This window comes from Anser brachyrhynchus, assembly GCF_964034855.1.
Source record: "Anser brachyrhynchus genome assembly, chromosome: 4".
Lineage (NCBI taxonomy): Eukaryota > Metazoa > Chordata > Aves > Anseriformes > Anatidae > Anser > Anser brachyrhynchus.
Window position 1 is genome coordinate 20,542,265 of NC_137698.1, and position 20,629 is coordinate 20,562,893.

The following is a 20,629-nucleotide window of genomic DNA, read 5'->3' on the forward strand; positions in this document are numbered from 1 at the left end:
GGTAGGCAGAAAACACAAGGAGAATCCTCTTTTATAAAACCTGTTTGTTCATTGCCACCATTTAGCTCCTGTATTCACTTGGTAGAAGGGTCAGAGGTATACAACTGCTGAACAGACCTATATGGTACTGCATGGTAATGGACATTGTGTATATTAGTAGAACAGGAATGACTTTTCTGATATTTGTGGAAATGCAATACTGGAAAAATAATCATGTCAGGCTTCTGTGATTTAAGTTTTTGGGTTTGTTCACCTGTAAAGCAGGAATCCCCAGCTCCCTAGTTCTACACTCAAGCCAGATACTCAGGGCAGAGCAGCTTCAGGGCCTGCCATGACCAAACCTGCAAGTGGTGCATCTTGTGGGACTGTCTAGGAGAAGGACAATCCTTCAGCAATGGGAACTCAATCGCATCAGCGAGGCAGCCCCTTCTGTTCCTGTGCTTGCAGCAAGGAGTTGCCAGAATATTACAATATGCCAGCTGTGCCTCTTCATATCCAGTCTTCCCTAAGCCAGGCTAGGAGAAAAAATGAGGAAGAGATATATCCCCCATCTTTAAACAGGCTGAGAATTCATGAATGAGATAGATAGACAGACAGACAGAAAAATCTAACCCCCCATGCCTCTCTTTCTTGCGCATCACTGAAATGATGAAGCAAACTGGAAATAATCCAGCTATTTATACTTCTGTGTTTGTTTTTTGTTTCTTTTCCCCAGGATTTTTAATTCTGAAGTCCATTCAACATCAATTCAATGCCACAAAGGAGTAGCTGACCAAGGAGATGTCCTCTGCTCTCTTACATGCAGCCTAAATCAGAGTTACAACTGGTTTACTACACACAGATTCAAGTAATGGAAGCAGGTTTTTTTTGTTTGTTTGTTTATTTTTTTTCCAAATTAATGCTGCAAGTATTTACACATTTTTACTCTGTCGATATCTAGTCATCAGTCAATATCTAGTCATCAAAGTCTGAATTTCTCCTTTCTTTAGAAGATTCCAGTTGTATCCAAGTATTAACCTAAGCCTACTTTATATTACAGTAGTTAACAAGGAGTATATACATGTGGACATTTATACATTATGAAAAGCAAGTATAAGTCATGACCATACTTAATACTCTACAAGTTATCAAAAGATTTATTGAAAGGATTTCTTTTGCATTACCCACCAGACAAACCCCAAGGCACAGTTTGGATGTTATGACTTTTATTATAAAGAATTTTTTTAAATTAGAAAAAGAAAGGTATTATCACTCTTTGTTGTTGTTGTTGTTAAAGAAGGTCTCGGACAAGAAATTATTTTTTTTCCTTCAGACTAGAAAATTCTAAGTAGAAAAGCAAAAATTTTAACCCAGAGCAATAACCATTAAAATGCAATTTAAAGTCAAATTACAATGACAGGGGAAAAGAAAAGTGATTCTATTGACATAGTCATGGTTCTAATTTATTTACAGTAGTTGCTACCACCTTGTAATATTTCTATTTTTCATTAAATGAGGACTGGGGAAATTATGCATGGCTTTAAAAATAACCTAAGCTCAACATGTCATTAAATGTTCTAAAAACAATTGAAGTTTTAACTCTTCTGATTTGGTGTTGTTTACTTTTCTGATTTTGTATCATATTTTAGACCATATGTAGGACTGAAAAGAGCTGCTTAGTTGTAGATGGGGCTATTATTCTCAAGTATCTAGGAAAATGTGCTGGTGATAGTGCTGATCCACTGAATGTTGCCACTGCCTGTTGCACCTCTTGTCCCTCCAGCTAATGGGAATGCCTTGCTGTTGCCACATTGGTTCTTTTTTTTCCTGTGAAGAAAGTGTAGTCTCAAAAATGTAATCAGTAGGCACTTCCAAACATCTAAAGACATTTAGGAAGTATTTAGCTTCTGAGGGCTTTCCCAGGCCCATCCCAGATGTGTGTCACTTCTTTGCTAGCAACCTGTGAGAACCTGGGAAAGTGTTAATGTTGGACATTCCCAGTGCACTTGAAAGTCCATATTCCTTTCTTCTATGTTAAGTATTGTGCTGAAGGCTTTAATTAGAGTTTTGTTTACTGATACAGAAATAGCCATAGGAATATTAAGAGCAACAAGCTAGGACTCAACAGATCCAGAAACAACAGGCAGGATGTTGTTTTTCACTGGATGGCCTCCTGAATTCTTGAGAGCTCTAAGGTTAACATATCCAGAGCAGATATATAAGATTTGCATGTGGTAAGGTCAGGATTACACCTTTTCCCATTATTATATAAATATCTGTGCCTTTTCCATGTAATATTGCATTTAACAGTTTGAAACAGTAATGTGGCAGAGACTGATGGCTTGACTTGAGTTTTGATCATATGTAGTCATATAATGCAAGGACATTTGTCAGATAAATGCTTGAGTCTTTTCCTGCTGTTTCTTCTTCTTTAATGTGATTTTAATTTGTGTAATTTTATGAAAATGAACAGTGAAGAAAGAAGTCCATCAGGTGGCTTCATGCTAACACATATATTAGAGACAAGCGTAGTCAGACCTTGTAGATGTCCAACTGCATCAAAAGATTGTACAGAGCTACTCAACTGATACAGGGCAATTATGCGATAATTTCCTATTTGCTCATAGCTAAAGATTAAATTAAATCATCAAAGTTTAAAGAAAAAAAAAGAAAAAAAAAAACGAAGAAAAAAAAAGAAAACCTTACAAGAGCTTCATCAAATGACTTTTTAATGTGTGAGGACTGCACAAAGTCAAAAATGAAGTTATTGCAAAAGAGTTGCTGTCATGTGGGGGGCAGCTGCTGTATCATTAGCACAGATGTAACAAAACGTCACAACATCCCTGCTGTTTACTAAGTGCATCCAAACATTTCAGGTAACTGTTCTTATACCATTAGAAGTCTGGCCTTTAGACACTACATAGTAACTAACTCAGCATTTAAATAAAATGCATCCCTAAAGCACACTACTCCAACATTGATGTCTTGGATTAAATGCATTTTGTTCTATATCTGGGTCTTTGGTGATGCATCTGGCCAGCAACAAAACAAGGTACAATCCAGATGCAAGGAAACATAAACACCAGTTCCTGCGGAGTTGATAAAATTGTTCTCTTTCTCCTAATTTCATTACCTAAATGTCTACCATGAAAAAATTCAGTCACTCCAACTTTCAAAAATGTCTCTTTATCACTGTGTCTACAAGGATACCTATGTATTCAGTTTATAAAACCCACAGTTTTAAAAAGAATAAAATAAACTATAGTGCTCATAACAGTATCATTTACATGCAAGCAGATTATCTGAAGTTCAGAAACACTAGAAATGCAGGGTATTAACTTAGGTATTGCTCACACACAAATACTATTGCCTTTCTCAAAATTGGTGGGTTGTATTTTGTGTAGTATCTATGCCTTTTAAATTGCAGAGAAAGAGACAAATGAAATGCAGAGGCACACACTTTGCTCAAAAATGTTCCTTCATGTGAGAACCATATAGATAATGGACAACTGTGGCTACAAGAGAAATTTCCTTTAGTAATGTGATATAGGTGGGAGATGGCAGCCTACATTTTATTAGACATGCATTATACGTTAATTAATCACCAGTTACTATTGAGCTCCTTGGAGATATTCATCAGTTTCTTTCCCTACTTAATGACTCTAAATTATTTAAGGTAATCTTGTTTAGCGTCTGATATAAGGGATTTCTTCATTTATTTACAGCTAGACGATGATTCTAAACATCGGTAGTTACTAATTTTTAATAGCTTCATTTTATTTACAAAATTATCCAGAAATTATTGACAAAAAATATCTGTTTTCAGATATTACCCTTAAAACACTTTTTATTTTTTCAGAGGACATTCCCACCGTACGGTCTATCAAAAATGGGAGGAGAGCAACTGCCACTAGTGCATTAACTGTGGTAGTGATATACTACACATTCATTAACTAAAGCAAGCACTGTGTTGACAACAGATGTTAACACAGCCTCCAGTAGTTTTGGCAAATGCATCCCTTTGTCTTGTTAATAATGTCTCCAACTTGTGCAGAAAATTTTATTTAAATGTAAGTTTCTCTCATTTTTCTGTTTTACCTTGGGGAACAATGTCACAGACATTTTATTTGTAGCTCTACTGTTCAGAAAATAAATATCTTGACACTGGTAAACTTGAGAACTAAGTGTCACTGCAATTTTTTGTTAGGATGATGGCAAGCTGCATTTGCAGCTATCTGCAGTAGGGAAAAGGGACGATCTAGAATACTTAGTAAGTATAATAATAGTTTTAGTCCAAAATGATTGAAGCTTTAGACAAAAATAACTACTTTTCCTTGCACTTGTAAATTAGAAACATTCATATTAAATCCTGTGCCACTTTGATTTCTCATTAATATACAATGTATAATAATGCATTGCAGAAATGCATGCACAGCACAACTCCTGTTACTATAGCTATAACTACTTACATTAATGTTAGTGCATTGTGGATAAGGAAACAGAATTCAAAAGGGAAATATTTTGTGATAGATCAACACCTCAGAGATAATGCTGCCCATCATTGTCCCAGATGAAAGCCATGAAAACAAACTGATGATTTATCAACAAAGTCTTTACCTCCTCAGTGCCTAGAAACCTGTAAAAAGCCAAAGTACTATGTTTTAAGACAGGCCCCTCATGTTCTGCTCTTCACCATTTCTGCTATGAAATTGTCTGCAATGAAATTATCCATGATTAGTAGGATGCATAATACTTAGAATATGCACATACACATAGGAGCAGGAAATGTTAGTACCTTATCTAGACTGATTCCATTCCTGTTCTTATTCAAGAAAAGTTGACTCTGAGGCAGCTGACTGAATTTGGGGAATATATTTTTATTAGTTATTATTGCTAATTATGATGTACAGTATTGAAAAAAACATACAACATCTAGAAACATATTCAGACTTCTAATAGAACTACATGCCTAAGGTCACCCTCTGGCTAGTATTTGAAGGTGGAAAAAAAGATAAAATAGAGCATCAGTTTATTCACTGATTAAAAACTGCACTGAGGAAGCCATCAAGTTCAGCTTTTGAACATAGGTTTCTTGTCATTGTTAGTTTTTTTTGTGGTTTTTTTTTTTTGTTTTCTTTTAAATAACTAATAAGACCTATGTGTCAAAGCAATAAAAGGAAGCATACAAGCTTTGCCTAAGGCTGGATATATCTTTCTAGGAGGAACATATCCCATGCTTAATGAAACAAGTGATACACAGAGGAAATAAAAGTTGAATATCAGAACTGCTATTACACATGGTCACTCAGGGTACAAACAGAAGGAAAAAACAACAACAACAACAACAACAAAACTAGCAAAGTAAAGCTCTTTTTTCTACTTCTTTTCATGAAAAAAAAAATATCAAATATTCACAGTACTATTCCCATTATACCTACACCCAGGATACATTTAAAGTAAACCCCTCCATGTAACTGGCAGTGAAATGCTGCATCTAAGCAATAGTACCAACCCTAACTTCAGGTGTTAATTTAAGACAATGTGAATATCCCTTAAAAGTCACTGCATGTTTTGAAAAATGTCACTGCATATCTGTGCCTCACTGAGCATTGTATCAGTCCTGGTCCTGAAGGTATGATTTTAGGGGCAGCAAAACTGAAAATATTCAGAGTCTGCCAGTTTTCCTCAAAAATCTCCAAAAACTAGATAGGCCCACTTTTCTTTTGCATAAAAGGTGGAAAACTTCCCAAGTTCCAAGTAGTTACCTGGAATATATTGCTATATTTAGGGGGAAAAAACGTCACTGTTTGTTAAGCCTCAAGAAGTTACTTGAAATACATTATAATTTAGGCAAAAAAAAATTGTATTTGCAATTGGTAATTTTTCCTATCTAACTAAGCATCCGCTCATGTAAGCTTGATCTATTTACTCTTGCACCAACTTTAAAAGGATCCTAAAAAAATATTTGTTGCTGACTATATGCCTTTTGCATATCATTTTACTACTTAGCAACAATTAGTGTGGATATAATGCTTTTTTTTATGTGAACAAAAACAACCCCTCAATCTACACCCATTTTAAGCACTAAAATTTTGTAATAAAGTATTTCTATGTAGGCAGAATTTCCAAGATGGAAAATATTAATGCTAAAGAATCTATCCTTGCAGTTTGCTGCCAACCAGGGTTGCTACTTAACAGATCCCAGAATCCTTTCTTAATATAACTAGATAATAGCTGCACACAGGACATTTTTCTTCAACTGTTGGCCACATATTTATATTGCCAATATGGAGATAAAACAAAAACTAAATGACACTCAGAAAGAGAATTTTGTAGCTTTTGTCAAAACAGTAAAGGGAAAATAAAATTATATGTATTTTAATAGAGAAACTGTAAAAGGTATGGATGTGGAAAGTTCAATATATGGTATTGACGCTCTAGTTGCAGAAGTTTTGGGGTCTGGCCATTGAATAATAAGATCAGCCAAAGAATGGTTTGGTTTGGAAGGGACCTTAAAGCCCACCCAGTTCCAACCCTCCTACCATGGGCAGGGACACCTCCCACCAGACCAGGTTGCTCAAAGCCCCATCCAGCCTGGCCTTGAACACCTCCAGGGATGGGGCATCCTCAGCTTCTCTGTGCAACCTGTTCCAGTGCCTCACCACCCTCATAGTAAAGAATTTCTTCCTTATATCTAATCCAAATCTACCTTCTTTCAGTTTAAAACCATTATCCCCTGTCCTTTTGAGAATGTCTTTGAATAAATTACTTCCATTAATCAGTTGTAAGAATTGGTATGTAAATTACTATGGAAACTTACCTATTTTTATGCTTCCTTTCTATTTTTAATATTTTCAAAACAAAAATTTAAGAATAGCTATCCACTGTTGTACACAGAATTTTGTACAAAATAGACAAAAAAAAATGTACAAAATAATTTTCTGTTTTCTGCTGATTCTGTTTTGAATCAGCATGAAAATTTTAAGGCAACCATAACAACAGTGACAGTAGCAATACTCGGACAGGTGGTGTTAAGGAAAATACTTAAGTAATGGAATGTGAGAGTTGAAGGAAGCAGCATGCTCTGACGCGGTATAACTTTAATGAATGCTCTCTGACTTATGCTTTTTTTCATTTACAATAAAAGTATTTGTTCCCAGAGGAGCTCAGTGTAATTGAGCTTTTAGCAAAGTGGGATGAGTCAGTGACATGCACAGCAGCTATTCAAATCAGCTTAGATAAGAAAGAAACCATTGCTACAAGACAGAGAGTTTTTTACTCACACTCTTGATATAACCCACTATGGACTAAAGATTTTGATGTGTAATAGTTGCAATACTTGGGCAAATTCAGATTGGTAAGCATTTTTACTAAAATATGTTGTACCCAATCAGAAATATACTTAATTCTCCAGATTCGAAATGTCAGAAGAGTAAAAATTTAAAAGAGATTCTTATAAATGCTTGCATAGTTTCAAGCTGGAGATGACATGGCAAAAGTCCTTTCGTGGCTTTTATAATTTTCATTTTTAAACATTACTTGGAAATGCAGTGTTTCAGTATCACCATAAGACAACGGAAAAAACAATAACAACCACCACCAACAACAACAAATAAACAAACACAATTCTATTAACAGAATTTCTGATTTTGTTTTAAGTGGCACATAGGACAATTATGTCTTACTTAAGTCATTTTCTTCAAAATCATTCAGCCATCCTTAAATGAGTGGCAACACATTAGCTGAGTCTTATCATTCATTAATGTGGAACTAGCATTACAGCACGCTTCACGTACATTTATGGAATGCTTGAGCACAAGGGTTTTTTTTTTTTGTTTGTTTGTTTTTGTCACCTATCAAGTCTAAACTCCGCAAACAGAAACATTAGTTTCATGCTATTGAGGTAATAGAACTGGACGTTCTGACAGAAAAGAATACAACAGGCTTTTAGCGGGAGAACAGAGAGAAGGCCTCAGTTGCTTTCATCTCATGCTCTGATATTCATTGCTGTCTGTCCATTCATTGAGTCACACTCACACAGACCTTTCAGGCAGGAGGAGTCTTCATCTCTGCAAACATAAAAATGGATAATGTACACGCACTCACACAGATTGACACCCTATTCTACTGTCAGCTACCCTGAAACTATTTGGGTTCACTGATATCAGTGTTATTTAGAAGCTCAAATAATGAATTAACATTTGTGCAGTTTGTGGCTTGCAATAGAAACAAATAAAAATAAAGGCATACCTAAGGATTGTATCAGGGTTACAAACTATTTTGCTCAAGGCACCTGATGAACACAAGAATACCCTGTAATTCCTCAGAAATATTCCCATATCAAAGGGAAATTTCCTACTTTTCAAAAGGAAAATACAAAGATTAGAACATAAAAATAAGATTTCTGGGTTAGGGAAAGACTGTGACCATGCTTTGTTTGAGTATTTGCTCATCATGCTTTATAAACCTGTGTTTGATTGCAGGGTTATATGACTTTTCATCTGTTCATAGCATGGGCAGAGGCTAAAATAATTGAATCTGAGCTGTCACAGCTTTCCTACAACTTATTGTATTTTATGAAAATACGTTAAAATAGAAAGTTTGCGAGGGATCATCTACTCACATTCAGAGAGAATTTCATCTGCAGTTTGTATATCAGGAACAGTACACAGGGCTGATTTTTAATTCATATTTCTAACATATTTTTTTTGCATCCTGCAATTGAATTCCTGAGAAAATCTTTGGAGTTTAGACCACAGTTTCTTCCTACAGTTAAAAAAAAAAAAAAAAAAAAAAAAGCTTCTTATTCTCTTACTATAATTAAAGGGGTTTCTCCAGCTATTATTTGACCATTCTTCCACTCTTTCATCTAAAATTGTATTATTGCTAGACTAGGTTCAAGACTTCCCCTCTTCCTTCTTCTGTTCTTTCACTTGATATAAGCAATAAGGCCAGTAAACAAGATGAGTCAGAAGCAGTTTTCTGCTTTCTTGATGTGAGAGTGATTTTCTTTGGGAGTGTGCATTTATGCATGAGAACAGGAGAGATGACCCTAGAAAAGGAGGAGGAGGATAAAAAAGCTAGCTACATCAAAACAGCATCACAGAATATCAACTGTAAAAGAGATTTTGCCAAAGAATGTGCAGTACGAGTGATGTCACCCAGGTTTACTTATTAAAGAAAAAAAAAAAAAAAAAAAAGCCTGTGCATGTATAGTTTAAATCTTGTATTTAGTTACAAAATGTGGAACTCCCATATGAGTCCAATCAAACCCGAAGGAGGAAGACACACAGGTTTTACTGCTATACTGAACACCACTAAAGAACTTAAATAAATAAATAAATAAATAGTGCCTATCAGCATGTAGGGCCATGAAGACACAGAACACCACAGAGTGGAGCAGCGTTCCTCAAGCAACTAGAGCTGTGATAACTGGAACCTAACGCAATAGAGACATGGAAAGGTAACAAAATACAGCTCAGTGCAAGGCTGTTTTTGGTTAATTAACTCTTTGATGAAAGCAGTTCTTTGTTGTATGCTTGTTATATATATATATGTATATTTAATTGTTCTTTAAGACTGATAATTACTTTCTCACATTTAGTTCAAAAGGTTTGTATTTTTGTTTGAGCACATAGGTCCAAGGATGCCAGGCAAGATAGTACACTGGACAACGGAAGTATCACAGTAGGAATGCATTTGAATACATAATAAGTTTTTAAAAACAACTGAACAATGGAAATGGAAAATCAGAGAGAATCCTTTGTTAGGTTAGAATAAGTTTTCAGCTAAATCAGTAAGCACATCCAAGTGCTTCAAAGAGATTACGAATAATTGTTCTTAGCCATTACCTTAGTCAGAGGCTTTTTAATGTTTAAAAGTAATAAGTCTATTTTTCTGGTAAGATGTACCATGACTCCTTTCTACCACATATCCATGACACTTTGTGATATGGAATGTTTGCTTTTAACTGTCAGCATTGAATTAATACTTTTTGTTTATATAAAACCCAAATTTCTTTAAATTTATTTTCAACTCAGTTGGATCCAGGATCCACCATGAGCTCTCTCTAATTTTGTTCTTTCACTTCTCAGGTTTGATCTTTCAGCTTCACTGAGTTTCACCTTCTATTTCTATGGTATTTGAAAGGGCAGCCTATAAAGGCATAGCACTCCCCTTTGTTTTGTTTTGCTTTTCCCTTTGCAAGAAATACCCAAAACGTATATTTGCGTTGAAATCATAAGATTTAAATAATTGTTGTCTATTTAACCAATAAAATAACTTACTTACTTGTGAATCATATGCAAGAAAAAAATAATGTCAACTCCTTTAAGTATGACAAAAGGTCATGACATCTGGAGACAGTCACCATTCTGTGTTGTCCTCTGGATGGAAGGACAAACAAGGTAAGGTGGGATAACTTCCTTCTTACAGATGTATCACAGTGTTCCATCTTATCTTTAAGATCTATTTGCTTTTAGGTGAAAATAGGGGAATATTTCACTGTGTGCTCACTGAAGGTTTTTTACACTTATCAGGAGCACTGGATAAACTGTAAGAACTGTTAATGTGAACAAGATGAGAGTTATCTCATTGCAGCTCAAGAGAATACAGCAGGAACTGGTTATTCAAAGTAATGTTTTTGATAACATCACAGGATGTCTGTTGGAACTAAGTACAGCTGTTTCTTGAGAATCTAGGTATTTAATATTTGGCAAATAATGTAACTTGATGCATAAAATGTAAGACAATCCAAGGTCAAATGGGTTTATCTAGAATTCTGCCAAACACATACTGCTATTTGATATGTATTGGTATTTATACATTCTTACTCACTTATGGCATCTGACTGCTTAAGTCTTGACTGAGTAATTGTTGTAGTCCAGACTGATGGAAGAGTGCTCTTTGTAAGTATTTTCTTTCTTTCAAAGGAAAATATTTGGTATTTAGTAATCCAATATTTATTTGGAGAAATCTAGAAGCAGGAAAAATAATATCAAATCTATGATTTAACTATATGTATACGTGTACAAATCCTAGAAGAAATTTCCCTGATTGGATATGACTTTTTGGACATGAGAAGGTTTATGAACTGGATGAGTTCTGCAAAGCTGCTGTTCTAAACTGCAGAGGAACCAAGAATTATTTTAGCTACAGGAAATACTTGACATTCATTACTTTTGGCATACCCCTCAGTTCTTGTCCTTTTCAAAGAGCTCAGAAGAATTTGTATTCATAATGATAGTCTGAATGACCCTCCATGTAAAAATAGAATCATAGAAGAAACAAGAAAACAAATATCATACTTTTCATGCATGAGACTTCTATAGTACAAAGAAAAAAATGTGTCTCCGCAATGTAAGAAATATCTCTGTGACAAGGTGGGTCTGAAAACAAACTTTTATTTTTTTCTTTGGTAGTTATTCAGAAGCATATAGGCATACAGTCAGCTGCTTCAATTATTATTATTATTTAATCGTGTGATCATGAAAAGGTGCATATCATTAGGATTATCTTTCTAAAAAGATTAGACCTTGTATTATTTTAGTGGGGACTGGCCTTTAATAAGAGACAGTCAACATTTTTCTAATACAGCTCCAAATGGGTCTCCTAATGCAGTTATCTCTACACAATTAGAAGGTCTGTATACATTTTTCTCATATCTCTAATTTTATCTCGTATATATTTTCTGAGTATTAGATGCCCTGCTTTATAGATTTTACATGTAAGGAAGTGCACAGATAACAATCATTTATTTTAAAATTCCTATGTAAACACTGATTTCAGCCCTGTAACTAGGTTAGGAAATGAATGAATTTATTCCCCTTTAGGGTCTGAAACTTAATAGCAGACTTCAAATGCAAAAAATAAAGAAAGCCTAAGAGCCCAGAATTCAGTGAGACAAAACTGTTCACATAAGAAACATATATGTTGAAGCATTAACTGAATTAAGGTTGTGCCTTCCACCCTACTTAGTCATTAAAAAAATAAAAATAAAAGTAAATAAAAATACATGTATCCTTTTTTTTTTTTTTTACCTGTGTTTCTTGTCTATTTCAATTATCATCTAATTAAAGCAGGAGCTGTTTACCTCTCTGCATTAACATGACCTTGGCTGTGCAACAGACATCATAATGTCCTTATTAACTAATATCATTTGCAATTTCCAAAGCACTGCAGCAACATTTACTTTGATTAAATTATTATTACTTATGGCAGCTACAAATCAGATTTGGATCATGATTCCATGACTTCTTTTATAAACAAAATGCTCCATAACTAATATTTTTTCCATTGCTGTTGATTTGCAAATTATTCTTTCCCAACTAAATGCTAAACTAGACAATGTGCTGTTCAGAAAACACGTCATTCAAATTTCTCTTTCTTACAGATTACCAGGAAAAGTTTGCAGCTCTGGAAATCAAGAGCTTAAGCACAAACACCTCAGAAGCTCCTACATGCCCCTGGAAAAAAACAAAGTTATCAAAAATGTCTTGGGGAATTTGCTGGGTATGAATGCTACAGTGACAGATGTAGGTATTTTATTTTGCATTTCACCACTAAGACAGCACGAGTAATGTTCTCTGAGGACTTCCCGAAGGTGATTTTATATATACATACTTGTGTTAGCGTACTGTTATGCACAAAAAAAAAAAAAAAAAAAAAAATCAATTACTACCTCACAAATAAATATTTACATAGTAGAAAACATTTTTCTATATTGTATTAGGTGGCCCATTATCCATACTTTTTTCCAAGGCCAATTCCAATGTATTTCTACACTTTCCTTGCTCTTCTCTACAATCATTACACAGAACCAAAATAATGCTAGTTTTCAATTGGCAACTCTATTTTGGTAAATTACCTGGAACCATTGTAGGAAAAAAAAATATATATATAGAAAGAGAAAGAGTATAACAGTTTAAAATTTAACTTATTACTATTAAAAAAGCACTGATTATACTGATATAATCATATCTGTGGATTATCTAAGCATCTCAGCTGTTGAATATTTTACAGCTGTTAACCCAGAGGGGAGTTGAAAGCTCTGCAAAATACTCTGCAGAATATATCCATGGCTATAACTCTGATCTTGCTCTGCTGAGTAACAATTTGATTCTGCCAGGTTGTCTATATTTACATTTCCCACTGACATCAGTGAGCATTAATGAGTCTCTTAAAAGGTGTAAGCAAGGCTGACAAGGCAACCAGGCAGTAACACACATCTGGCTAGTATGCATGATAACATGGTATCAGATTTTGGCAAACAGTAGACATTTCAGAGATGATCTTGATCTAAAACTCAGCAAACAGTCTTTCAGCCCTACAGATTAGCGAAAGAGGAATTTACCTGAAAGGGCCTCTCAGCTCCAGTTTGTAGCAGATATAGTCATTACAATGAAGGATCTATGCATAAGATACACCGCTACAATAAATGATCTCTCTTTTTATAGAGAGATATATCTAAATACATTAGAAAGACAGAGTCTAAATTCCTGGAGCACATAACAACCTTAAGAATAAATGGTATATTTATTGTTCTTCTAAAAATTCCAAACAGTAGAGGATTATAAAAAGAAAAACTTTTTTTTCTCCAAGAGGCTCTTTTGTTAATATTCATCTTCTCATTGATGCTCACAGAGTATACCCATAAAGAAAGTTTCCTGAGAGATATAATCCATAATTACTCAGAAGACTTGTATTTCCAGTGGGGTGACTGCTGGAAACAAATTACATTTACTGGAAAGATGACCTGAAGATTATGTACAATCTGAAGATCAGTAACCTTATTTGTTATTAACCTGCAACAGATAAATGTGATTTGGAGAACTGAGTTACATGATTTTCTATGATTATTGTTATCAATTATATTTTAACATTTTAACAATGAAAATCTTGATATAAAATGGATTTTGTAAACAAAACATATAAATAATTTATATAAAGATATTTTTATTATAATGTCTCTTTACCAGATTAAAATATTTCTATACTGGTTCTGTAGTTAGCATCCAGATATTACATTTTGGACAGCTAGAGGTATTGTTATGAATGGTCTCATATTCAGAGATGACATAAAATTTTGGACATAGATCCTAATTTTGAAGTTGATAGAAACTGTTCACTTACTGTAAGACTGTAAGGTTATCAGAAAAAAAACTCTTATCTTAAAAAAAAATCCTCCAATTTATACTATAAATAATGTCATTTGATCACAAAGTGACATTTAGTATTATCCAAGAATTCAAACTTACTTGGCCCAATTTAACCCCAAACTTGAGGACAAGCAGGGAGGTAGGTGGTGACCTCTTCTCTCTGGTGACCAGGGATATGACAGTAATGAAGCAATGACTTCAGGTCGCATCGGGAGAAATTTAGATTGGATATTAGGAAAAAGTTCTTTACTGAGAGGGTGGTCAGACACTGGAAGAGGCTTCCCAGGGAAGTGATCACATCCCCCAATTTCTACTATCCCAAAGTTGAGGGTAGTGAGCTTGCTGTGTGCCCTCCTTGACACCCATAAATTCAGACTTATTCCAGCTTCTTTTAATTCTCCTGACCTTGATTTCTCTTTCTTCTGCAGTAATTCATTCTGGTTTTAGTTTAGTATTAAAAAAAAAAAAAAAAGTATATCTTTCTGACTTTTCTGTGATTCTTTTTGTACTATATTGTAGACTTCTTTGAGACTTTTCATTTTAAGGTTGACGTAAATCATTCCAGATTTTTCATTATTACAGATCAGAGATGCATCCTTTTTCCAGAAATTATAAACAAAGTAACTGTGATTTTCCATGTTCTAGTTGTATTTTGAATTACTAATTTACCCCCTTAAATAGCTCGTGATACATAAGCAAAGTACAAAATAATTAAAATGTTTATTTAATAAGGCATGAGTCCCCACTGGACTTTACGTTCCTTCTCTCTGAGAGATGCATATAGTTCAGATGGCAAATGTGAACTTCACTGACAGCTAAAGCATAGTCTTGCAGAGATATCTGTAAAGGTTTATAGTCAGCTGAGAACTGATGAACTGCTGAGTTAATAAAGTTAAGCAGGAAAATATTTAATAACAAAGATATGTATCAAATCAATATTTAACTTTTCCACGAGTAACTATGTGGAAAATGTTTCTGCACAAGTGCCGGAAAAATTCCCAGCTGGCCAGGCTGGTTCATACACATTTTTCAGAAAATAACAAGTCTGTGTATGCTCTTAAACTGCATTATAAACATAGGAAAAAAAAAAAAAGCCAGGAGCCTCATCTTCCCATTCTTGCCCATGGGCTCAGTTTGTCTGATGCTTCTAGAGACTGTCTCAAGAGATCTGTGGTACTAAGAATTCAGCTGACTCTGTAAGCACGTCCATTTGGAACCTGAATGCAATCTGACCATGGAGCACTTTGAAGGTGCTGTAAAATGTGGTAAGCATTTAACAAGCATTTCCAACAGAAAGTATAAAGTTGTTAGAGCCTGAAGTTTTTCATTTAGATTCTGCAGACATACACAAATATCCAATCACCATCACTCCTTACAGAACCTACCTGTGTTGAGTTAGGTGTTTTTTGTTGTTGTTGTTGTTTTTGTTTGTTTGTTTTTCTGCAAGATCACCAGGCAATTTTACTGAGGCCCAAACAGATACGACTGGATATTTCTTTTTATAGAGGGGTCCACTACAGAATGCCAGCTCCAGCCATCCATAGGGGGATATTTTGTGTTGCAGTCAAGGTGGAGAACTGCAAGCACATACCATAGCTACTCACTGAAATCACGAGAGAGTGGTGAGAAATACAGCATTTCCTACAGGAACTCCAGCAATTTCTTACCTCCAGGACTTTGGCAACACCCAGTCAAAGTCTGCTTGTAGTTTATACATAGATTTGAACAGCCTTTAGGTGAGGAGGTTGCAATAGATTGAAATTACATCAGCACAAAGATTTTCATAATATTAAAGATCTTAACATTTAACCAACCATAGAGAGAACACTGATTTGATTGACCTTTAAATATGCAATCCAGTACTATCAGACAGCATCAGAGCAGCTTGTGTGTGGTCTGCCCAGTGCACCTTGGCAGGCTACTTATGTCCTTCAGCTTTTCCTCTTTGGTCCTCATTTTGCCCTTGTCATTTCTTTCTGAACTGTAATTTGGGCTCCAGTCAAACCTGTTGTGTTTATGCAAGATCTGCAATTTTAGCAAATTATATTGGCTCCAATGAGGTCATGTCCTCTTTCACGTAAACACTCCACTACAATTCAGTTCCCTTAATGAAATGCTCTTAAAAAATAAATAATAATAAAAAAAATAAAAATAAAAAGAGAGACCAGCCCAAAGCTTTAATTTTTTTTTCTTTTTTTCTTCTTTTCCTTAGATTTTTGACTTGCCCTTCTTTCTGCTGTTTTTTATTCAGTGTTCTGAATTCTGCCCTTTAAAATTTCATAGCACAACACTGCTGGAGGAGGCACAGATAGCAGTTACTAGGATATTAAAATTAATTGTTCAGCAGGCAGTACTGTCTGAAGACGTGTGTATGTTCACCTCATACAGAGGTGCCCCTTCTTTGATATTCATGTTGGCTGAAGTTATGACTATGCCACTGTATTTATGGCTTTCTAACTGACTACAGAATGTGCCTCAGATTTTTTGGTATAGTTTTTGCTGCCTTCTAACTGACATTCATCATCCTTAACAATACAGTCTATACTACAAAAAAGAGATGTACATAGAAAGGATTACAGAAGCCCTCAAAAGCACCAGGAGAGAATTAAAGAATGCATGGATAATTTAGAAACCAATACTTATCAACAAATCTGTGCCACGAGAGGGTATGGTTTGTGACAATATGCTGTTGTATAGCGCAACCTGTACCATTCCTAAAAAATGTTGCCCAACACCAGCTCATCACCCTGAGCCACTTCTATTTGCACTATTTCAACCTTGCAAAGACTGTGGTTCTGAGACATGTCACAGTGTCATTACAAAATGGGAAAGAAACTTGTACTGCTTACTTCACCTGGAAATAACACATAATGAAGGGATTAGATGCTTTACTGATAAAGAAAACTTATCACAGAGCCAGGGAATGAACCTCCAATTTCCAAATCATAATTCTATGCTTCATCACCAAATAATCCTTTCTTCCAGTGCTATTCTAAAATTTATTTAAATGAACTGACTGATATTTGCAATGTTGAACCAGCTCATATTCCCATTCCACAGTATATACTGAAATGCCCAAAGCAGCTGTAAAGACACCCTGTCAGCCTGTTTATTTCAGTTACTCCCAAGGATATCAGTAACTACAAGCGACGTAAGAGATTACTCTCCTTCTTGCTATTTCATGTATTTGTGTATCCAAGAGATGTGTTAATTAAACCTCACTGCCGTCTCTCTACCCATGAATATTTCAAAATAACACTGTGCACAACTACCTTAGAGATTAGATCAGTCATGCTGAGGTATCATATAATTGCAGGCACAACACTAAGTTTCATGTGATGCACATTTAATATTGAAACCCCATATATCCTTGTTTGATCTTCTACAAAAAAAGTATTTGCACTTACACTATTTCCGGTTATTTAGTCATCTCTTTATTTCTTGCTATGTGGGATGTTTTGTCATCTGGACGTCGGAAGTACTATTGCTATACACTTTTAGTTCTTTCTTGTCCTTTAGTTGGCTAGTTGTAGGATATACTGGTGGAAGGAGGGAGGGACTTTGAACATGCATACATTTTGCAGAGGTACCTGTTTTGAAAGATCTGATCCATACACCAGTAAGAAGACTATCTAGCTAAATAACTGTCCTTGAATAGCTTTCCTATTGAACATTTTAAAGGCAAGGTTTAAAGTGATATATTCTGAGGAAATGCACAGAGTGAACTGAAATTTCATTTTTCATGGTTGACTGGAAAAAAAATGTAGAAGATAGAGCCCAGAGTTAGAAAAGCAATAAGTAAATATACATCTCCTCTTGTAGCCAGTATTTATGGAGATCACACAGACTGTTTTGCTCTGTCCCCAGGTAATAGGATAAGGATCCCCAGCATGCAGCTCTCCAGTGTTTCACAGAAACTGCTTGGCTTCTAAGGGCATGTTAAAGGGTTGCCCTTACTTTCACCCAATAAGAAAAAGGAGTACAGATGAACTGCTGATGTACAATGTTAATACATTTGTGCAAAGACGTACGTGCATTGGGCTCTCAACTGCCTCAGCAGCTGCAGATCCATTTGCTAAATGTTGGCTCCCCAACAGCTACTGTCTATATGTGTCTATTAGAGTACTTACCTGGCAAAAATAAATCAGTATTCAATTTAAAGTATTTCTTACTGTTGAAAATGTTTTTTACTATTTACATAGTGACCATACAATCATTCAATGTACCAAGGATATGCCTACACATATGGATACTAAAACCATAGATGTTATTTGGTCATTTTTCAGTTTCTTCTTCTTATGCTTTGTTATGAGTTATTTGCACGGAAGGCAGTTGTTTCAGAATTGCTTTTGCCATGCTAGAGCATGTGACACTGACCATTCCCAGTCAGAGGAAGAGATGTCACCATCTCATGGGGAGCTGGGCAGAACATCTGTTCTGGTACAGATAAGTATTGTCTGTCAAGAAGACAATAGCATGAATATAGGGCATGCTAATTCAGCATGAACTAGCTTATGCCCTGCAGACTGGGAGTTAGCTAAATGTTGACATGTGACCATGTAGACATGCCTATTGAAGTTACCAATGCCAGAGCGTGTAGATAACAGATGTCAAATAAATACGAGTGTATTAAAAACAGGAAACATTAGTTTTCAAAGTAATACCTTTGCTTTGCAGGGTTTTAGGGAAAAAGCAATGGGGTAGCAGCCACAGATAAACAGGTCTTCAGTTAAATGTTTTATCAAGGGGGAGGCTATTCCAGACTGGCAGAGATATGACAGTATGTGTCATATCACATCTAAACTAGAAATGGTTTGTCAGAACCTCAAGAGAGAACCTCAACCCCTCTAAGATATGTTGAACAGCTAGAATGATATACTCTAAGTGTAAGGCTTGCCACAGTAGTCCCCACACTTAGGGTCTACTGGATACTAGGAAGACAGCTATGAAATTGACCTTGCAATCTGCTGCAAGAGAAAGCCAATGAGATGAAGGACCACGTGGAATCAAAGTTTAATGGCCGGGCCTTAAAGGCAACAACTGTGCTATAAGCACAGTGGTAATAATGCAACTATGAGTGACTTCGCCCAGGACAGTTCAAAGTTTCTAACTTGCTACAGCTGTTATGGCCACTTCAGTCTTCTCCTAACCTGATTACCATTATCGCATCTCATTAAAGCCTACAAATTATGTCCTAAATCTAATCTGTTTAGTCTGAAGTGTAATTTGGTTCTATAGTCTCGTTGTCATTAGACAACAATGGAAAAGCTGTCAACTATTTATGAATTCAAAGTTAGCTATTCTCTTCATATCCCAGTGATGGCAAGACCAAATACTATGTTTGCTATGTTTTCTTGTTGGGAGGTGGGGGGAAAAAACAAACAAAAAAAAAAAAACATGGAAGAGAGGGTAAGAGCCCGCTGGTCAACAAGTGATGGGTACTTTATAAAAAGTAGTTGCAGTAATGGTACAAATACAAAACAGAATTGTAGCAAAAACATACCTTAACAACAGTAGTCCATCTGGAATCTAACATGTGGCTTTAGATGTAAGAATAAGACCTGGTGTTGTGGGCACTGTCAAGTTGTCAGTGCAGCCTGTAGCTCAAAACATGAATTCTTTGTGTATGAACAATGTAAACTTCTTCAGAAATTGCAAGGGAGGTGTGGGTGGACAATCAATCACTGGGAAAATAAGAACAGACAGCAGCATTTGATCTACTTTTAAACTCTTTAAAATATTCTTTTTCCATGGCCATTGTACAATATCTATGCAGGCCTTCTCCTCAAAGGATCTGTATGTTCAGAACAAGAGTAGCACAAGCCTTTCCAGAAATTCTGCAGACTCAGATATACTTTTAGGCATAATGTGAACAAACTAAATGTCAAAATGTTATTTTGAAAGAGAAAATACAAATTTATGCCATCTCTAAAGACAGAATCAGGTTTGGTGCACTGTTTGTAGGGAGTTCTGGTTCACTTAGCTATTGGTTTTGTACTGGTTTCTCTACTTTGCTGTCAGTCTATATTTTAGCAGATCACTAATACTTTACAGATGTAATAAAAGCTTAATATGAAAAATCTTGTAAGACTGATTGAAACATTTTTTCCACTTATAAACACAAGATTAAAAACTAATTATGGTGTACAAACTCATAGTTCCAAAAGAAACAATGTAGGCAGATGTCTTTCACTCAGTAATTTAAGAATCATTGAACAGATGAAAGGCATTTTCTTATGTAAAGTAAGTATTACTGGAAATTTGTAATGAATCTAGCATATTTTTTACACCAAATCTTTGAAACAGGTCAATGATATTACTGTGGTTGAAGTCCTTGAATCAAAAGCTAATGTCTTTCTAAGAGATTTGATCTAATCTAGCCAGAACTTAATGAGTGAAAGTTTTCCCTGACTGTTCTTTTAATATTCCATTCCATTCTTTATTCATAATTCTGTAAGGGAAAAATATCTCCACACTTGTATTTCATAATAAAA

The 20,629-nt window shown here is 35.2% G+C and overlaps 1 protein-coding gene across 6 annotated transcripts in view; it reads left to right on the forward strand.

Annotated features, from left to right (window-relative positions):
* The window catches only part of LOC308194865 (uncharacterized protein), a 124,259-nt gene extending 104,044 nt beyond the window's left edge, over positions 1 to 20,215 (forward strand). For 5 of the 6 annotated variants that reach the window (XR_013950941.1, XR_013950942.1, XR_013950943.1 and 2 more), the window contains one exon: positions 716 to 20,215. Coding sequence is in view for 1 of the 6 variants with exons in the window: in XM_080591406.1 (XP_080447532.1) it covers positions 716 to 847; positions 12,371 to 12,489; positions 13,621 to 13,736 (367 nt within the window). In the remaining 5 variants the exon portion in view is untranslated. The remainder of the gene's footprint in view (positions 1 to 715) is intronic. The other variant, XM_080591406.1, reaches the window with a different exon arrangement.
* The last annotated feature ends 414 nt before the right edge of the window (positions 20,216 to 20,629 follow it).